We start from the raw sequence: 21,761 nt of genomic DNA, 5'->3' as shown, positions 1-21,761 counted from the left end.
CGCTACACTCCTGAGGATTCCGCTAGCTGTAATCAGCTACTAATCTCACAGTTCAAGAAAATGACAGCAATTTTTACGACATAAATTAAGAGTGGACGATATGGACCGAAATATCGCGTCACGATTCGCAAAAGGCCACGCGCATCACAACGTGTAGGTAAAATGAACAAATGTTGTATTGCATTCAAAATATATATATATAATAAATGCAGAACTATTTATGGTTATATTTTATGTTTTAAAACTGTCTAGCTCGGCGTTAACACTAACACGGTGAAAATTCTTCCACCATCCCACAATTCTTCAGGAAAAGCAAAAAAAACTTATCTATTAAAAACAGATTATAGATTAGGTATAGATAGATAGATAGTCAGACAGATAGATAGATAGATAGACAGACAGATAGATAGATAGATAGATAGATAGATAGATAGATAGACAGCCAGATAGATAGACAGAAAGACAGATAGAGAGATAGACAGACAGATAGATAGATAGATGGAGAGATAGATAGATAGATAGATAGATAGAGAGATGGAGAGATAGATAGACAGCCAGATAGATAGATAGATAGATAGAGAGGCAGATAGAGAGATAGACAGATAGATAGATAGATGGAGAGATAGATAGACAGCCAGATATATAGACAGAAAAACAGATAGAGAGATAGACAGACAGATAGATGGAGAGATAGATAGATAGAGAGGCAGATAGAGAGATAGACAGATAGATAGATAGTCAGACAGATAGATAGATGGAGAGATAGATAGACAGACAGATAGAGAGATAGACAGACAGATAGATAGTCAGACAGATAGAGAGATAGACAGACAGATAGATAGTCAGACAGATAGACAGCCAGACAGATAGATAGACAGACAGACATATAGAGATAGACAGATAGATAGAGAGATAGACAGATAGAGAGATAGATAGACAGATAGTCAGACAGATAGATAGATGGAGAGATAGAGAGATTGACAAATAGATAGATAGTCAGACAGATAGAGAGATAGATAGACAGACAGATAGATAGATAGGCAGACAGACAGACAGATAGAGAGATAGACAGATAGATAGACAGATAGAGAGATAGGTAGATAGATAGAGAGATTTTATATAGAATAGATAATCATTATACCTGGTCTCCTTCAATATGAGGGGATGGGGCGGGGCGTGCCACATGATGGGGAAGGCTTGGGGGGCTTTAATTGCAAAATGTTGAGAACCTCTGTTCTAAACGACTCAAACATCCCAGAATGCATCACGATATTACTGTCATTTGTTGTAAATGTGTAAAAACGGGATGTGTGGCAGTTGCTCACAGTGCACGCATGTGAGCTTTACACCCAGACAGGAGATCAGGAGGAAGATCCAGGAATGATCGGCACGGCACTCAGTCCGTAGATGAACATTCTAGAGAGATCCGGCCTTCTAGCCTAGCATTAAACTCTTAAGTGGGTACCTTTTAGCGCTGTGGCTATTCTACAGACTGCACAGGGGTCAGCGATCACGCGCGGAAGCTCAGAGCATCACAAACGAGGTTAATGGCCGAGGTCGACTCACGCGGAGAAGCACAGCGACCCCGTTCGACCCTGCTCCTGCTAACATTGCATATGATATGTTGAGTGTCGGAGACGGAGACAAAGAAATAGCAGCTAGATAGATGTCCAGACATCAAGCCGTCCAGTGGAGCGACTGTACCGAGGAACACCGAGGCACCGCACCTCAGTAGAGAAATTAATCCGAAAGAATCTCCTAACTTTTTCAAACGGAGTTGATCAGAGAGTTGACGTTTCCAACATGTGCTTTGTTCTTGTGTACTGTTAAGTACTAACAGATCGTCCCGCACGTATCAACCGGGGAGGGTGACGGCTTCCTCTAAGAAGCCATCGTGAATCCAACCTCTTCATCTTTTCACACTGCCGCTCATGCACAGCAGAGCAAAGTGCTAATCGCCCTCTTCCGCAGACACGAGCTGATCGATGGCCCCCGATTGGCTAGTATCAGTGTGATGGATGATGGGAGAACGAGTATACCCTCACTCCCAGCCAGAGAGCACAGCGATTTTCCTCTCGTGACTCCAACCAGGAAAGGTCGAAGCAGCATCAGGATCCAAACTCGCGTTCTTCTGAAGGTTTTCTGTTGCGCCACTCGGAAACATGTGTACGCTTTTATTTAAAGGTGTATTTTTCTGGAGGAACGGCAACAGCGCAGATTTCCCCGACCTTTTGACTCGTTACAGATGGGACGGCAGGAAGGAAGGAAACGAGGAGGGCTGCAGCATGACGTGAAAAAGGCCAGACGCGAGGGTGAAGGATAAGTGAAACGGTGGAGGTTCACCCAGGGATTTCTGTCGTAAAACATTTCCTGCAAAAATATCTGCTCACATGCTCAGGATTATCCGCATGGATAATGGGAAACTCTTTCACTCTCTGGGTCTCTCTCTCTCTCTCTCTCTCTCTCTCTCTCTCTCGCTCTCTCTCCCTCTCTCTGTGTGTGTCTCTCTCTCTGTCTCTCACTCCCTATCTCTCTCTCTCTCTGTTACTCTCTCTCTCTCTCTCTGTCTCTTTCTCTCTCTCTTGCTCTCTCTCCCTCTCTCCGTGTGTCTCTCTCTGTCTCTCACTCCCTATCTCTCCCTCTCTCTCTCTCTCTGTTGCTTTCTCTCTCTCTCTCTCTCTCTCCCTCTCTCTCTCTCTCTCTCTCCCTCTCTCTCTCTCTCTCTCTCTCTCTCTCTCTCTCTCTCTCTCTCTCTCTGTTGCTCGCTCTCTCTCTCTCTCTCTCTCTCTCTCTCTCTCTCTCTGTGGCTCTCTGTGTGTCTCTTTCTCGCTCTGTCTCTCACTCCCTATCTCTCTCTCTCTCTCTCTCTCTCTCTCTCTCTCTGTGTCTCTCTCTGTTGCTCTCTCTCTCTATCTTTTCCACTCTCTCTCTCTCCCTCTCTCTCTCATGTGTCTCTCCCTCTCTGTGTGTGTCTCTCTCTGTGTCTCACTCCGTATCTCTCTCTCTGTCTCCGTGCTCTTTGTATGTCTCTCTCTCACGCTCTCTCTCTCTCTCTCTCTCTCTCTCTCTCTCTCTCTTTCTCCACACTGGAAAACTGTTATTACTTTTCCTCTAGTAGCACATCTTCAAGAGTGATGCAGCGGCACTTTAGTCCTGTACCGTGTCCAGTTAACTCACCTCATCATCTGTACAATCTGCTCAAACAGATCAGCGTCCAAAGCTTTCATCAACTAACTAATCCAGCAGAGTCTGTTCCCGACCACGCCCATAACCCCTCCCCTTATTCCTTTAATATTTAATATTAACTTTTAACTCCACTACTTCTGCACTGGATTTCTCATTAACACTTTACTGCATATTAGCAACAATTCATTTATCTCCAACTTTCTTTAAAATTATACTATAACAATAAAAAGCTGTAGCTTTTTCATATTAACGATCCATTACTGACCCGTGATTGTTCTCGCTTATGCTCGGAAGTTTTTCTTCTTCTATTGTAACAGCTCTAGCGACGTCTCCACGTGACCTCAGCGCGGCAGACAACCGCTAACTTCTAACGAAAATACAGCAACGAACCTTTCAGCATGATCGTATTTAACGTGTTTCAGGGTGGACTTTCCCTTTACGTCCGCCCTCCTTCTGCGTGGTATCGCGTCGCATTCAGATCGTCCTCGAGACGCAGGATCGACCGCACTCGGCCACTCGGGATCGACACGACGAGGGAACACGGGCATACCCAGAAGTTTTTGTTCTTCCGGCCTCGCTCGGCCTGTAAGGGGCCTGTTGGAGTTTATGGGGTAATAAAACGTTAAAGAGCTTTCTGCTAAAGCGCCCACCTGGAGAGTTAGATCTCACAAAGCCTTCGGTGCGTTTTCACAGCCTCCAGTAGAGCCATATTTTTCCACCTGCTCTGAGGTTCTGGTGACGGGATTGGGCTTACCACACTGACGTAACGACTCAGGACTGTCGAGTCGTAGCAGTGCAGCTTTGATTTGGTCGTAAACACTGAAATACACCATTGTATGTCTCAGAGATGTACCGTTGGGCCGGTGTTCTGCATCGTCTAGAACATACAGGTGCTGAAATCCGAGCTCTCTCATTGGCAGACCTGTAGCCTCATCCTCTCTCTCTCTATCTCTCTCTCTCTCTCTCTCTCTTCATCTATTATAATAAGTCTTTGTTTCCACCAGCTGTGCCTTTCTCTCTCGCTTTTTTTCCCGCCCTCCCTGCCCGACTGACCTATTTTATCTGCAGCATGGCAGCGCTGATCAGCAAAAAGCTCCTCACACCGCGTGCACAGCCGAATACGAATGAATGAGCGCAGGATGGTGCATGCGGGCGGGCGGGCGGGAGGGGATGGGATTCTCGCGCGCGAGTGATGGTGAAAACAGGGTGTGATCGCCCTCTGCTGGCGACGCACTCGTGAACGCTTTTTAAAGTAATCTTGTTTACTGTCGTCCTGTGTTTCAGATCCTGTTCGACCAGGCGCAGAGATCTGTGAAGCAGCAGTTGCACAATTTTGTCAAAGAGTAAGTAGTGCAGCAAGTGTGTACTCGAGAGTGTAAAAAAAAACCAAAACGCCCCATCATAGCAGGCTAAATTTGCATATCAGAACACGATTGGCTCGTGTATTTTATGACGTAATAACACCTAGCAGAACCTGACTGGATCTTATGGTAATGAGTCTTTATTGGTCACGTATATATTACAGCACCGTGAAATGTGTGGGCACATTTGAAACATGTTTGGCACTTCTTTTCTTTTTTTTACATTTTATTTTAATGACGTCATAAACAGCTACATAATATCGGAACGTGATTTTGGCTCTTATATCTTAACACGCAGTAACACCGATCGGGACGCGACCGGATATTTTAGGATGCAATCACACGTATCCGAACGAGATGTTATGACACAATAACGTTTTATAGCACCACGGTTTCTTAAAATAACACAGAAATGCTGCTGCAGGGACTTTTCTGTTTGTTTTGCATCTCTGACCATCTGCTCACTCGTATTAATTCATTTGAAAGTGTCGAATTACCAAAAAAAAACAAACCAGGATGACTTAATAATAAATCACATAAAGCTGAGAAAACGTATTATTTTACTCTCAAATCGTTAGCGGTTTCCAAAAAAATGATATATCTTATTAACTGTGGCAACGTTGAGGAGGTTATTGGTTCATTCTAGACTCAAATAAGCCTCTGTCACAAGTTTCTTTGATGTCAGATGTAGCCGTGAATGAGCACAGTGCAGTGTAGAGTAGAGGAAATGGGAGAGGAGACCTGGGTCACACACACACACACACACACACACACACACACACACACACACACACACAAACTGCTGACATTTAGCTCAGGGAGGCTGAGACATCCTGTAATCTGGCATTTTATTGCTCCAGATTTGAAATGCACGCTCTTAAGCAAGGCCAGATTCCTACACACACACACACACACACACACACTGAGTGCTCATGCGTGAACTTTCTAAAAATGACATCTTTAGGACATTAGAACGTGAAAACAGTTCTTTGAAGCTTGGCTTTCAGCTTTGTTCGTCCATTTCGCTTCATATCACTTTAAGCTTCTTATGGTTGTGTGTGTGTGTGTGTGTGTCAGGGATGTGCGGAAGTTTAAGGAAACGAAAAAGCACTTCGATAAGGTGCGTGAGGACCTGGAGATCGCGCAGGTGAAGAACGCTCAGGCACCGAGGAACAAGCCGCACGAGGTGGAGGAGGCCACCTGCAGCCTCAACGTCACCCGGAAGTGCTACCGCCATCTAGCGCTGGACTACGTTCTGCAGGTAATACACCCACACACACACACACACACAGATTGATTATTTTATTTGGATGGCTTTGTTCCTCGTTTGACACTTTCCTGTGTCAGAAAACTTCAAGTTTTAGCCAGCTTTCCCTCTGACACTGGAGACTCCTCCATAAACGCTAAATAAACACCTCCTTCGTTGTATACGGCACGCTGCCCGGCAAAGCCCAATTCTCCTTCATCCGACACGTACAAAATAAATAAATCACTACAGCATGAATGCAGTGAACAACTCTTAGCTTGGTCTTTTCTTTGTCTCTCCTGCGTAGATCAACGTCCTTCAGGCCAAGAAGAAATTTGAGATCCTAGATGCAGTAAGTTCCACAAATCAAATTGAACTTGAACATGAATTCCGAGCTGGAGTAATCTGCTTTGGTTACTCGCTCTCAGTACGCATTATAGTCTTCATGCTTGTATCTTGTCCAGAGTTGTTTTTCTTGTTTTATCGTTCGTTTCTCTCGTTTATTTCTTCCTCTTGCTCTCTTCTCCGCAGATGCTGTCGTTCATGCACGCCCAGTACTCGCTCTTTCAGCAGGGTTTCAAGCTGCTAGATGAGATCGACCCCTACATGAAGAAGCTGGCAGCGGAGGTGACCGATGCCCACGTGCTCGCTTAGGAGTGACACAGAAGACTGATCAGATTCAAGTTTTTAAGCCTCTCTCTCTCTCTCTCTCTCTCTCTCTATATATATATATATATATATATATATATATATATATATATATATATATATATATAAAATATTAAGCCTTTATAATATTTCATTATATGAGCCAGTTGGGGTTGAAAGTAAGCAGGAGGTAGTGTGGAGGGTATTAGTCAGGGAAGCAAGTCTGAACATAATGCTACCACCACCGTGCTTTAGAGTTACCGCTTGCTTGGTCAAATTTTCTACTTTATAAAGGAATGACACAGCAATGAAGGGATTGAAACCCAGGCAAAAATGAATACATCGTGTAAAATATTCGAGGCGTCTTACGTGTGTGTGTGTGTGTGTGTGTGTGTGTGTGTGTTTGTGTAGTTGGACCAGCTGGTGATCGATTCAGCGATGGAGAAAAGAGATATGGAGCACAAACACGCTACGATACAACAGCGGGTATGTGTGATACACATCCAAGCTATTCTTAGAAAAAGTCACGTGTGTAAATTACACATCGTCGTCTTGCCTGTACTAAGAAATGATGAAAAAAAATCTGTCTTGAGTTTATCCCGAAGAATATGGTCGATCAGTTTAATGTGATTTGCTCTCTCATTTTCTCCTCAGTGTGTGTGTGTGTGTGTGTGTGTGTGTGTGTGTGTGTGTGTGTGTGTGTGTGAGGGTTTAATATCAGTAGAATTTGTTCTCCAGGATGTAAACTTCACTTTAAATCGCATTATCTAACCTAAATTTTCTCTCCCTCCTATTTGCGGCTGTCCTAAAATGACCTTCACCTCACAGACTCTTCTACAGGTTAGTTGTTTTTTTTTAAAAAAATATCTTTTAATCGATATAAAATCATTCAAAGTTTTACAGTCCGACTTCTAGGGCTCCAGTGTTAGCACTTTGTAACAGTCAGAGATAAAGCTGGAAAGACTCCATCAGTCGTGTTTTACTCCCTACATAATCCACGTGTACATAGATGGCATTGTTACTTTTGTTCAAAATAAATATTTAATATTCAGAAAGAAACAAAACCATACATTTCCAAGTTAAATAAATGAGATGCTTTTATGAAAATGATTTTCAGTGTACACTGCTTGATTCTTGACATTGTCTATGCTTTAATTTTAGGGCATTAAAATGTTTTTAAAAATTACAAAAGCATTACACTGAAATATATGAAAATATATACATTAAACGAGAGTAAATATCTTACAAAATAGTATTGTATATTTATAGAACTTTCCTGTTGTTGGGGTTTTTTTTTTGCCTCTCTGTGTGTGTGTGTGTGTGTGTGTGTGTGTGTGTGTGTGTGTGTGTGTGTTTATTCATTTATTAATCTTAATATATACATACAAATATTTCTTAATCTTCATACATATATTATCTGTCTATTTATCGATATATAAATAAATAAATAAAACGAATAAAATGGCAACAGGGTTTTTTCCCCTCCCTGTTCTCCGAGGAACTTTAGTTTAATCTCAAATTGCTCCTTATCCCCAATATAAGTGCACTACATTTCTATTGAATAATGTGTTTGTGACGACTGTGTAGTGTACTCTGTGTTCACTATAGAGCTTTTTTTTGGCATTTAACCCGTCTCCATGGTGCCTGCGGGTTGAATAAAGGAGCGCGCGATAGCGTGGCGTACTCTGCACATGCGCAGCCGAGGGCTCACGCATTTAGAGCTGCGCGCGCGCTTGGTACACGGAGGCAGTGACAAGGGCGAAATGACGGATATTTAGTTGAATGTTTTTAACGTATTTAATAAATAATGATGTTGGATTACCTTAAAAGTGTCAAGCTGAAGATTTTCTGCAGGGTGGACGTCACGCTGGTGGGTAAAGTGTCACTTTATAACGAAATTTACTTGAACAGTAAACAGTTAAAGGACAGATATGTGTACTAGGCGCTTTGTGTTGCGGTGGATTTAATTAATCATAATCAATTATACATAAGAGCAAAAACAAGTATGTATGATAAAAATTTTTTAATGCTGATTATATTTATGTTCATTCTGTCATAAGTAAGTGCGCTTGTTTTGTTTTTAAATTATTGGGACTCTATTGGAGTTTAGTGTTTTTAAGTGGTTTACAGTGAGAGTCTAATAAATAAATTAAGTAAAATAAATGAATTACAGTAAATGTGGACCTCTTCTGGCCTGATTTACTTCATGGACATTCTTTCAATTGATTCATTTGAGCAAATCGATATATTTTGCTCTCCCTGTAAACCACTATTTTGTCTTATAAACACGTGAAAAGCTTCTTAGTTGAAAAAATATTTATAAGACAAAATGGTTGTATAAATAAATACTGTGAAATCAATGAATTTGTTTAGGATGGATTTATTTCACAAACATGATTTTTATTTAAATCTGTACGGTACAAATTTTCCCTGTTTCTTAGAGTGACAGATTTTATTCGTTTGTTTATTTATTTATTTTTTTAATTATGATTCATGAACTTTCCACCGCAAGAACACATTATGCCCCGTTTGATTTTATTTACTCGTTTTTTGAGTTGTTGAGGTTTGGACTAAACTCGTTCAAATGGTCAGACAGGCTCATCATTATACGAACTCAATAAGAAATATAATAACTTTTCCATTATGCTGGGGTTTAATAAATTGTATTATTTTTTTAAATCACAGACCTGCTATCTATCCTTTCCCAAACCCCAGTTTGAGAAGCACTTCTTTAAGAGAGATTATGGATTTTTGGATTAAAAAAAAAAACAATATAGATTTTGTTTCTCAGACTCCATCGATGTTATTGCTTACTGAGTTCTGCAGTACGCACACTTTCTGTACAATCCGTAGAGTCGTATAGAAAGGAAACGCAACAGTCTCTGTTGTATTGTTCACAAGGCGAGTGAAGCGTTTGCTCTGAAACAGTAATGAGACTTGGCCTTATGTGAATAGACCAGACTGTTTGTATAGTCACCCTGGTGTAGTCTAGGGGGAAAAAAAGGGGCGGGGGGGGGTCTCTCATAGTAACCTCAAAGCAGGATTTTTCTTTGTGTGTGTGTTTTTTTAAAATTATATTCCTTATTTTAAACTAATGTTAACCTACTAATGGATATTGAATATAGCGATGTCCATATTGTCATGTTTACATCAAATAAACATGAACATATTTAATAGGCAAGAGTATTCAGCATAAGGACTCTCCTTCTGACTCTCACGGTGACTGATTTAAATGCCAGGGAGAAGATCTTGGTCTCATGGCATTTTGACATTAGTTCATGGTGAGATACGCTATATGACCAAACGTTTGTGGACACCTGACCGTCACGCCCAAATGAGGTTCTTCCCCGAACAAAGTTGGAAGCACACGATTGAATGTCTTTATATGCTGTAGTGTTATAGTTTCCCTTCAATGGAAGTAAGAGGCCCAAACCTGTTCCAGCATGACAGTGCTCCTACGCACAAAGCCTTTCTGCTCACGGTTTTGGAATGGGATGTCCAGCAAGCACACGTGAGTATGATGGTCAGCTGTCCACATACTTTTGTTCATGAAGTGTGTGATTTGTTGCATCTCGCCAGGCCTTGTTGGACAACTCTCTGTGCGTTTAAAGGTGTTTATGAGATCTGTGAAATTCCTCAAATATCGCTGAGAACATCAGGTTTTGTCCCTTTGTGACGTCATCTGTGAAAGTATTAACAGAAAAAAATGAAATAACACCGAACAAGAAAACGTTCACGGAGATGATCTCGCCGACGTGGTGCGTTACGGTTTTTTATTCAGCGTCTCTGCTCTGTCTTTCCATCAGGACTTTGCCTACGATGACCCGAAGGTGGAGTTCGACGTGGACGCCCCCAACGGAGTGGTGATGGAGGGCTACCTGTTCAAACGTGCCAGCAACGCTTTCAAAACGTGGAACAGGTGAGAAGTGGAAAGGAATTACACAGTATGGGAAATAGTTACAACACATATACTGGTCCATGTCGGGACTCATCCACAGAGCTTTCACCGCGTTATCGGTCCATTCGTCCTACATCCATCCGTGTTCTCCGTGTGTCTCCTCAGGCGGTGGTTCTCCATCCAGAACAGTCAGCTGGTGTATCAGAAGAAGCTGAAGGCAAGTGTTCTTCATCGTCCTCGTTCAGAGCTCCACTCACGCATACGCACGCACGCTTCATTTGGAGTCAGAGGAGCAGCCACAGTGCCACCATCCTGTAGATTTAAACGTTTAGAGTCACTGAGACAGAATCCCTGCACAGGCTTTGTGCATTCACACTAGGCTTGGTTATGTTTCGCGGCATACAGAGCAAGTTTGAAACTGATGTGCAACGTATGCTCGTGAAAGATAATTTTTCATCGTAGAAGGTGCTGCAAATAAGTTGCACGTGAATGAATGTTTGTTTGTTTGTTTTTCTGTGACACTGGGTTGTTCAAATGAGGATAATATGTGAAACGTAGTTCTCCGCAACACCATCTTCGCTCTTACCGTCTATGGCCATGTCTTTATCACACCTATCCCACAGCCGTGCCGTAGCGTCGGTGATATGTGCGTTCTGGGATTTCATCCAGTGCGTTTGTCTTATCCCGTCCTGTCCTGTCCTGTAGGACTCACTGACTGTGGTAGTAGAGGACCTGAGACTGTGTTCGGTCAAACCCTGTGAGGACATCGAGAGGAGATTCTGCTTTGAAGTGGTGTCTCCTTCAAAGTGAGTACTATTACATACTGACTCAAATGTCCTACAGACACTGTATGTCCTTCCTGGTGTGATGATGATGATGATGATGATGATGATTTTGCAGGAGCTGTATTCTGCAGGCTGAGTCTGAGAAGCTCCGACAAGCCTGGATCCAAGCAGTGCAGGCCAGCATCGCCTCGGCCTACAGAGAGAGTCCAGACAGCTACTACACCGAGGTTAGCTAGATGTCGACCGATTGATCGATTTTGCCGGTTAATCAGCACCGATAACTGATTGCAGGAACTAACAGTTATCCGCAAAAATCCACACCCATAGTTTTCCCCAGTTTTGTCCATGGCCGAGAGCGGCCTCTAGAGGCGAAATAAAAACCATCACTGACAAATTTTGTTGTTATTTAAATTGTTTTTTTATTATTATTATTCATTTTGGATGCCTCTATTTTTATTTATATATATAACTAATATTTTCTCCTTCAGCGCCTGGACCGGACGGCGTCTCCCTCCACCAGCAGCATCGACTCGGCCAGCGAGCCACGAGAGCGCAGTGTAAGGGTCGAGAGCGTGTTGCAGAGGGTGCAGTGTGTGCCGGGCAACGACGTGTGCTGCGACTGTGGCCAGGCCGATCCACGCTGGGCCAGCATCAACCTGGGCATCCTACTCTGCATCGAGTGCTCCGGCATACACAGGTAACACACACACCGAGTAACACAGGTACAGTCGAAACAGAAGGTTTTAATGAGTGGGTATACTGTTACAACACTAGTCCATAGAATAATTATAGCATTTGATCAATTTCAGACACACCCATTTATATAAACAGAAAAAAAAAAGTTTATATTTACCAAGTGATTCCCTGATTTAAACATATCGTATAGTGAGAAGACGTGTAGAAACAGACGGAATGTATCCGACTCGTGTTTTATCCAAAAAAAATCTCCTTTCATAGTGTCCTTGGTCTTTTATCACAGCACAGACAGATTATGCAGATCCCTTCAGTACTCTCCCCGTGGTTCAGACCACCTCGTGAATATTAACACACCCTCCGGAGGCCACTTTTTCTCACGCCAAGGTCCAGGCAACGTTCTTCTTCTTTTTTTTTTTTTCTTTTTTTTTCCTTCTCCATTTTAATCGAGCCTGGTTGCCCGGATACGCAGCGACACACACGCACTGATGTGAGAAAGGCTGGGCAGCTGATCAGTTTCTCAGGGAAGGAGCTGAACAGCTCCTGTAATTTCAGCCCTCGAACTCTATCCCGCTGTTCGGCTCAGAAACTCGTGCCGAGCGGAGAGCGAAAGTTCCTTTCTCTGAGAGAAACGCGAGAGCAGCTTTGAGCTGCCCTTTTAATTCAGACAAGTTTTGTGCGAAAGAATGCCTGCATGCAGTATATAATTAGCACCTGGAGGTTTATGGTGGCCTCTTCTCTATGTGTGAGACCTGTGTACAGTTCAACACGACTGTCAGACGGCTACTCGTTTAACAGCAGGCTTTTACTTGCTCGGCTGTGATTATGTGTGTCTGTGTGTGTGTGTTTTCTCCATGCAGGAGTTTGGGAGTGCACTGCTCCAAAGTCCGCTCTCTCACCCTGGACTCCTGGGAACCTGAGCTACTCAAGGTGCTGTTGTTGTTCGGTTTTTTTTTCTTTCTTATAACCTCTTAATCCAACTCCTCTACAATGGCACACTACATGAATAAAAAAGTGCAAACAATGTTTATCAGTTAGACATACACTGTATGGCCAAAATTTTGTGGACACCTGACCATCACACCCATGCATACAGTGTGTTGGATTACCCCAGACTGTTGCCACAAAGTTGGACTGTATGTACTAGGAAATCAGACCGTATAGATTGTGTACGGTTTAGAGGTCGACCGTTAGTGGATTTTATTGATAGCGGTAACTATGTCTGGTGGTATTGGGCAGTACCTGAGTTTTTATAATTGAATATTGAATGAAAACGTAACACTCAAAGTAAAATATTGCTGAGCTTTATTACAAAAATAGGCAGTACTGACTATTCTATGAAATTTTTTATTTTTTTTATTTTTATTTTTTTTAAGTGAAATGAATATATAAATATTAGTATACATTACAGGTCAAAAGTTTGGAGACACTCGACTGAAATGTTTCTTTTGATCTGAAGGTGTATAATTAAATGTTTGAAATCGGTGTTGTACACAAAAAATATAATTGTGCCAAAGTATATTTATTTCTTTCGTTAGAAAACATTTTATTTGCAAAAAAAAATATTTTTTTAAACGGACGACTCGGAGCGAAATATTCCAAAAAGCAGCCGATAAGACTCCAGCGTAGGTGGGAACTCCTTTTAATACTGTTTAAAAAGCATCTCAGGGAAATTCCTCAAGAAATTGGTTAAGAAAAGGTCAAGAATACATTTCTGGAAATTCTAGACAAAAAGGGCGTCTACTTTGAAGATGTAGATAGTTCCATTTGTGTTCAAATGTGGAAAAATTCAAATAAATACTGAGTGTCTAAACTTTTGATCGGTAGTGTATATTAACTGTTAATAAATATTAAAGTAAATGAAAGATACACATCCAAACTGAACCAAAAAGTAACACTTCAAACACCAAATAAAAACAGAGACGTCCAAAATTATTAATTTAAAAAAAAAAACACTGCAATAAACACAACAAAATTTGGCAGTGATAGTTTTTAATTTCACCTCTAGAGGCCGCTCTCGTACTGTATAAAGTCAGCGGTTCCTTCTCAGCCACGGATGCATACTTAACCGGGGATACTTTAATATACAAATACTATTAGTGTGTGACTAACATGTGGACTTTTCTTATGCTAGAAATAAATAAAAGATCAACCCATGCTTACGTGTTGCTTTGCCTGCAGCTGATGTGCGAGCTGGGTAACAGTGTTATAAACCACATCTACGAGGGCACGTGTGAGGAGCAGGGATTGAAGAAGCCAGGAGCCAACAGTCCAAGGTGAGAGCGGCACATGCACGCTACTTTAACTCCAGCTTGGGTAGACTCTTCATTTCTGCTGTTTCGTTAAACGGCTTAACCGACTGCAGGCAAGAGAAAGAGACGTGGATTCGAGCCAAGTACGTGGAAAAGAAGTTCCTGAAGAAGATGGCAGCAGCGGAGGCCCTGGTGAGCAGCGAGAGAAAATCGGAGAGGCGGTGGGCTGCAAAAAAGTGCCGACGCCACAACAGCGCCACCAACGTACCCAAACACCGGCGGAAATACAGGCAGGATCCCGGCTCGGGTTCCCTCTGCTCAGGTAACACGTCTTACCTTCAGTCACTGATCCATATCAGACAGAGACACTCCTTTACATTCCTGCTCCTTCTTTTCTACCAGCCGCCAGCGCTTTGGAGAGAAAGTTCCGGCGAGATTCGCTCTTCTGTCCTGATGAACTGGACTCCCTTTTCTCCTACTTTGACACCAGCTCAGGGCCTCGCAGTAAGTATTCCAGCCCAAACAGGAAAGATTATCCTGAGACAGAGTGTAGTCTTGCAGAGCGTTCTTGTCATTCTTTATTAAATAGAGTAACTAAAGTACACATGGCGCATTAGTGCAGCACATCTCAGTCTATTATAAGAGCTTATAATGCCGTCTCTGAAGAGAGCATAACCCTATATACTGGCTTATTGATTAGACCTGAGAGCTCAGGTTAATGTAGGGAGCCAGGAAGAGGAGGGGTAGTGTATCAGAGGAACCGGATATTAAGGTAATATTTTGTCGGAGTTTTTTTCACTATACAGTGAGTTACAGTCGGTTTCCACGGACAGGCACTTTGACCTTTCACATAAAACCGATTTTAAAAACTATCGCTTGATTCATGTGTTATCGGCAGGTACCGCGCAACTTATCGGTATCGGTAAAATCCACTGACGGTCAGTGTCTAATCTGGTTCGGGACGATGGTGCACTATAGTAATTTCATTTACGCTTTTATTGTGTTCGCCATGATTATTGCCGTCACTTATAAGTATCGGAATACTTTCCGAGTAGTGATTAAGCCCGTATGAATACGGACGTTAAATGACGCTTTGTCGCTGGGAGCGGGAGTGCGAGTGTAAGTACGTAACGCGTCCGTGGTTTGGCGCTCTCTGGTCCTGCAGGTCTCAGCAGCGACAGCGGTCTGGGCGGCAGCAGTGACGGCAGCACCGACGTCCTTCTGTTCGGCTCGGTGGTGGACAGCGTCACTGAGGAGGGTGAGACCACGGATGACTTACACACCACCATCTCTCTCACACACCTTTACACGCAGACACAGTTACACACACTAGTCGGGTTTGAGGTTAATTCTGTGATGTCGTTCATAGAGCAAATAAGGGAATAAACGAACGAATTAGTGGCCCAGACAAAATCCCGACGTTTCCCCCAAAAACAAGGACGCGTATAAGGGCTTATAGCCGAAGGTAACGAAAATGTTAGTGTTCAGTTATTAAAAAAAAAGGTAAAAGATAATTGTGTGAATGTGTGTGTGTGTGTGTGTGAGAAGTGAAGCTTGATTGAGCGTGAAAGTCCTGTCCAGAAGATCACTGAGTCGATAAACAATCAGCCGTGCGTGCGTGCGTGTGTGTGTGCGTGTGCGTGCGCAGAGTGTGAAGTGTCGGAGGACTCGAGCGGTGAGGTGGAGCTGGAGCCGGAGGCATCAGACCCAGAGGACGTGCGTGAGCTGCATCCCGGCGCACTGCTCTATAAAGCCTGCCAGGCTCGTAACCTGCCCGTCATGGCTGAAGCGCTGGCACACGGCGCCGACGTCAACTCCATCAACGAGGAGGACGAGGGCAAGAGCCCGCTCATGCAGGCCGTGATCGGAGTGAGTTGGTCATTTTTGTTAAACCGCTCTTGGTAATGAATCCTGATTTATTTTATTATATTTTTTTGGTATGAATTTTGATACAAGGCTGGATTTTTGTTGTTTTTTTCCTGATAGGGCTCTTTAATAGCGTGTGAGTTTCTGCTACAAAACGGTGCAGACGTCAACCAAAGAGACCTAAAAGGAAGGGGACCGTTACACCATGCTACGTATTTAGGGCACACAGGGTGTGTAAACACACACACACACACACACACACACACACACATACAGAGTTACAGAGTACACTGACTGGGTCTTGTGTTTGGCGCTGTGTTTTTTGCAGGCAGGTGTGTCTGTTCCTGAAACGAGGAGCCACGCAGAACGACGGCGATGATGACGGTCAGGATCCTCTCAGTATAGCGGTGCAGGCCGCCAACGCCGACATCGTCACTCTGTGAGCGTTACATAAATACTAATTTATGAATAACCGTTGCAGAATGTTAATCAGAACAAACTGCCTCTTTAGCCTCCAAAGGTTATTACACTGTTCTTGGGGAATTTAGCATTTCCTTTTCCTACTCGTTGCTGATGCTTATTACTTTAACTTCAAAGCCTTACATGCGTACGAGCAAACCCTTTTCTTTCTGTTTTTTTATAGAAAAGTGGTATTTGTAGTACAGAGTTACATAAGAGTGCATTTGAAATGTTTCTCAAGCATGAAGAAAAAAAAAATACCATTAACCGCTGCAACAAAACGTCTTTAATGCTTTATCATCCACGTTTGGTGTCACGTTGAAGGAATCTCTTGTTACACGTTAAATATTAAATATAAGGTGAAACTCAAACTCAGACTGCTTACCGGATATAACGGCTTATTAAGCCCCACCTTTTCTATGTTATGTTTTATCAGTCACAGTCTCTCTTCTTCTCTCTCTCTCTCTCTCTCTCTCTCTCTCTCTCTCTCTCTCTCTCTCTCTCTCTCTCTCTCTAGGCTGCGTCTGGCTCGGATGAACGAGGAGATGAGAGAGGCGGAGGGGCCGTTGGGACAACCAGGTCAATACCCAAGTAGCAGTCCTACAGAGCAGCAGTACAAGAAATGCATCCAGGAGTTTATTTGCCTCAATATAGCTGAGTGTTAGATGTCCCAGTGTAGCATAGACAATCTCTCTCTTTCTCTCTCTCTCTCTCTCTCTCTCTCTCTCTTTCTTTCTCTCTCTATCTCTCTGCTAATCTCCTGCCTCACACACTTATCCCACAGCACATCTAAACACCATGAGGTTCTCGCTGGGCAAAATATGGTCTAAGTATAGTATTATATAGGAGCATGCGTCCAACAACTTTCATGATAAATGTAATGTAATAATATAAATTTCCGACTTTAAACAAACGTCACGTTGTGTTACGGGCGTGTTTTAGAAACAACTCGGGTGTCCCGCGCTACAGAAATCTGGCCTCCTGTATATGAAGTTTGGAGTATGGAGGATTCAAACTAAGCTATGAATAAGAAAACCAGAGAGAGAGAAAAGTGTTGTCTACAGTTTAAACACGTGCAATGCAAAAGACTTTGCTGCTGTTAGAGTACGTTTTGTCCAGGAACGCGAACGCAGCAGGCTTTATAAAGTCCTGATCGGCTCCTGGGAACTGGAGGACTCTCTCTTTTTTTTCCCTGTGCCCGAAATGTATGTTTATGTTTTATAGAGGAAACAGGGTTCAGCTTGTGCTGGTGTTGTGGGTTCTCTGGTATTTCTGAACATCTTTCACCAGTCAGCGCAAATGATATACCGTGTGTAATACAGTACACTGTGTTACAAATCACGATTTAGAAAAACATCAGTTCTATTTATTATTATTATTATGATGATGATTATGATGTCATGAGGTGCTATTGGATAGAGTGGAAGTCTATCCCTGGGCTAAAGACTTAACACTAACACTATGGGACCAGTTTCTCAGCCTCAGCTACTATCAGATGCTTTCTAACTGCTTCCTGCTTCTCGACCTTATCTAATAATCTGATCTCTGGCAAAGAAAAGAAGGGAATAGCGTGATCAAAATGACTAACCTCGCTACAAGTGCAAATTATTCCAGACGACATGCGTTCCCTTCTGTCTCTTGAGTCTTTACAGCCCTGAAACACTAAGATGACCGTCAGCTGTAGTTGTCGAATTGCTTACGTTGAGAGTTTTATACGTAAACAAGCTAATGACACTTACGAGCGACTGAAAACCCCGTCCATGTAGAGCGTTCGCGAATAGCAGTTTTGGCTGTTTGCGTATCTACACATCGCCTCGTAAATAAAATGCCATTCTAAAGCAACCTCACAGCTAGCTGATCGTTTGCGAGACGCCAAATCTAGCTAGCCGTTATTCAGCAAATGCAGTTGCATGTCGTGAGCGTCTCCGGGAAAAGTAAGCGCTGCCGGTTTCGTCCTCACTTACGAGGATGACGATGAAGGATGTTGTAAACGCGTTCCCGTCCGAGTGAAAAATTTCTCAATTGACGATCATTGCGATGCAGCGAAATAGTCAAAACGGTAGCTAGGCTAGTTCCAAACCATGTAATAACACATGAAATAGTACATCAGTGTAGGTACTGATACTGTACCATTTTGACATACTGATTAGTACTGTTTAATTCGGAACACTGCATTTTTTCCTTAATATTGAGGTTGTTTTTGTTTGTTTGTTTTAAATAACAAACACACACATTACTGCCATCTACTGGCATGGAGAGTTATTTCGGGTTCCACTGCACATACACGCACATCAGTCGTGGTCGCAACTTTTCACTCTTCGATCCTTCTTGGTCAGCGTTAGTGTTTCAGTGTGTCGGGGCTTTAGAGTCTCATATATAATCCTAGTTTCAATCTTACTAAGCGACCCTTCAGACAGTCGAGGCAGCTGTCCTTCATTCGTCTGTGGCATTGAGGTAGCTTTTCTAATGCTTTGGGGGGATTTTTAAACACACTCGAGGATCGGGCCTCGAGGGACTCGATACCCGCGCTATCAAAAATGCATGAATCTTGGGGATCTGAGCTTGATATAAATAACTGTGATGTATTATATTATATCATAAATACTAAAAACGTCTTAGTTGAAGGAAATGATTAACTACGTAGAGCTACAAGGAAGTATTATGCACTTTTTTAGGGGAAAAACAACAACTTTTGTTTGCTCGTTTTGGAGATAAGAAATGCTTCGAGTTGGATTTTTCTTCTCACGTGTTGCCCAGAGCGACGGTGCAATGATGATCATTTAAATTGAGATAATCAGTATTTTTTGTATTGTTTTATCGAGACAGCGAAGATAGTATTTTTTTAACTCGGCGTACTTTTGTCATTAGATGTTAAAGCGGCAAACCTTCACCGACCTGCTTAATGCACCTCCTATCCAAAAAAAAACCCATCCACAACCCATAACTAGACAGACACTGAGCCAAATATCAGATGGGATAAACATTTAGAACTGTATCTAGTGTGCATTCATGTACTGTATGTTTTAGCTGCGTTTATCTGGTACTCGGATGTAAAGTGATCAGAATCTGATTTATTTATTTATTTATTTATTTATTTATTTATTCATATGCTCTGTAGTGCATGAGTTACTGCCCCCCCCCCTTTGCTTTAACTTCTTCTACTGTATCTGACTGTATGTATATGAATATTTGTTTTCCTACGCAAGGTTAAACCTTTCAAGTCTGTGGTGTTTTGAATTGAAAACGTCTCGAGGGACCATTTAAAGCGGCAGTTTGTAATCTTTACAGTGCGTGGAAATTTTCCAGGTTACAGGTTTTTTTTTTTTTTCTTCCTGAAACATCTTTAACACGATGTGATTATTACAGGTCACTTTTTAAACGTTACACACTGCACCTTTAACCTGCCGTCTGACATTCATGGTATTTCTTTACCTAAAACTTCTTTAACTGCAGCAAAAACGTGACGTTATTCTCATTTTAAATACACGGGACAGAAACGCATATCCAGCGCATATCGCAAGACAGGAAGGAGGACACGTGATATCCGATTACGAAGCTCCGTGGACTTCGTAATGCATTTATTTATATATATATATATATATATATATATATATATATATACACACATATACATATACATACTAGTGTAATTGATTCGTCTTCATTCATTAGAATCCATGGCTCCGGCTTTTTAATCGCAGTTTTCAGTCAAAGACCACAGACGCATTTCTATCTGTAAAGGAAAACACAAAAACGAATCATGCCTTTCTAAGATCTCATATTAAATCTGTAACTCATGAGTTTATTTAGAGCAGGGGTGTCGAAATCTATCCAGAACCAGCATGTGAGAGGTTTTAATATGGCCAAGCAAAAGAGTTTCGATTCTGTGTTTGAAATTAAAATGGACTGGAATCGAATTGAAGATTCGTAATGAGAGAAAAGGAAACGAGAGCTTTTCTGTTCTTCCGTAAATTATTAGTATTATTTTTCTAAATAGAGCATTTAACTGATTTTTTTTTCTCACCCACTTGACACTGGAGTGAGTGTATTGTAATGTAGCCTGTTACGTGAACGTAAATTTTGACACCCCTGGTTTAAACCATTCCATCATGTTTTCCCTCATCAGAAGACTCGATGGTGGGATTTTGGGAGCTGGTCTTTCAACGTAGCTTCTTATTAAAGAACGAGGATCAGCGTGCGTTTGTCTCTCTGGCCAGTGAACATTTGTAGCACTTTTAATTTAAGAAAAAACGAATACATTTGTGCTCACTTGCCAGTGAGGAGATAAAGGGAAGGAATTGCATTCGTTTAATTTAAGCGTGGAAAGAACTGTACAGTAGAGGGCGGGAAATCACATTCATGTACAGTATTAAACTTTCTGCTGTCGATGTTAACTCTTCTGCTTGCTTTCAGACTCCGCCGGCACTTTTACTACATCCTGTCTTACTCCAGTCCAGTCCTGTAAAATAACTCGTTTGACTGTTTGTATTTAAAAAAAAACAAACAAACACTTTTCCTCTGTGAACTAAACCACTGCCACGTGTTCTGTTCTCGATCTGCTTTCTCTGTCCTTTTTCCTGATTAAAAAATATGCTGAAAATAAAGGAAAGATGTGAGTGAACTGCTAACCTTTTCTTCTGCTTCGTGCCTTTTATTTTCCACTCTTTATTCACTTTAGGCTCACTAATACTGCATTTACCTGGACAACTAACTAACTGCGTTAGCATGAACTGCTTCTTTGTTTACGTAGCCTACTAGGTTAAAGTATTCCAGTTTTATAGTGGCAGTTGTATACAGTGTTTTACAATCAGAAAGGCTTTAGTTGTGCTGTCTGTTTTAGCTCTGTACCAGCGTCAGTGTGGGGAGGTGTGAATCACGATACTCTACACACAGGAACCCAACGGTGTCCTGATTAATCTTTTAACTTGTCAGAATCGTCCGATAAGTCGATTTCCATTCCGCCTTCATTCCCCCCTCCTATAGTTCCATTATAAATAACACCGATATGAAGACATATTAGTGTTTTGAAATAGCTGCACTTTTTGCTGTCCGGTATTTAATTATTCCAGTAGTCTCGCGGTCCCTTTCCTTCCAGGAATTTTGGGATGTTGCGACGGCGGAAACGAACGCAGAATCCAACGAACGCTGCGATATCCGGTGGAGCTTGCGATTTTTCAGAATTACCGCAGATTTGGGCCAAGACGCGTCACGTGATGTCTTCACGTGTATCGAACGTGAGTGCAGCTAAACGGTTTCGTTTACCTACTAACATCACTGTGAAAGACGAAACAATTTCGAGCAGTTGCAATTTCGCCAATTCGAGTCGTTTTCCGCAAAAAAAAAAAAAAGGACAGAAAACTCTTGAAG

The 21,761-nt window shown here is 42.2% G+C and overlaps 1 protein-coding gene across 3 annotated transcripts in view; it reads left to right on the top strand.

The window, feature by feature from the left end:
- acap3a (ArfGAP with coiled-coil, ankyrin repeat and PH domains 3a) overlaps positions 1–21,761 on the top strand; it is a 57,829-nt gene that overhangs the window by 32,082 nt on the left and 3,986 nt on the right. Inside the window, exons 5-24 of one of the 3 annotated variants that reach the window (XM_053686203.1) lie at positions 4,471–4,529; positions 5,625–5,808; positions 6,101–6,145; positions 6,325–6,420; positions 6,853–6,927; positions 7,270–7,281; positions 10,248–10,360; positions 10,505–10,556; positions 11,045–11,145; positions 11,240–11,351; positions 11,613–11,821; positions 12,678–12,747; positions 13,999–14,093; positions 14,183–14,391; positions 14,472–14,573; positions 15,235–15,327; positions 15,718–15,938; positions 16,056–16,165; positions 16,264–16,374; positions 16,912–16,973. In XM_053686203.1, coding sequence (XP_053542178.1) covers positions 4,471–4,529; positions 5,625–5,808; positions 6,101–6,145; positions 6,325–6,420; positions 6,853–6,927; positions 7,270–7,281; positions 10,248–10,360; positions 10,505–10,556; positions 11,045–11,145; positions 11,240–11,351; positions 11,613–11,821; positions 12,678–12,747; positions 13,999–14,093; positions 14,183–14,391; positions 14,472–14,573; positions 15,235–15,327; positions 15,718–15,938; positions 16,056–16,165; positions 16,264–16,374; positions 16,912–16,973 — 2,131 coding nt within the window. Of the gene's footprint in view, positions 1–4,470; positions 4,530–5,624; positions 5,809–6,100; positions 6,146–6,324; positions 6,421–6,852; positions 6,928–7,269; positions 7,282–10,247; positions 10,361–10,504; positions 10,557–11,044; positions 11,146–11,239; positions 11,352–11,612; positions 11,822–12,677; positions 12,748–13,998; positions 14,094–14,182; positions 14,392–14,471; positions 14,576–15,227; positions 15,328–15,717; positions 15,939–16,055; positions 16,166–16,263; positions 16,375–16,911; positions 16,974–21,761 lie in introns of all 3 variants that reach the window. The other 2 variants (XM_053686204.1, XM_053686205.1) reach the window with 2 other exon arrangements.

Source organism: Ictalurus punctatus, chromosome 15, assembly GCF_001660625.3.
Source record: "Ictalurus punctatus breed USDA103 chromosome 15, Coco_2.0, whole genome shotgun sequence".
Classification (NCBI taxonomy): Eukaryota; Metazoa; Chordata; class Actinopteri; order Siluriformes; family Ictaluridae; genus Ictalurus; species Ictalurus punctatus.
This window is presented reverse-complemented; position numbering and strand designations above follow the sequence as displayed.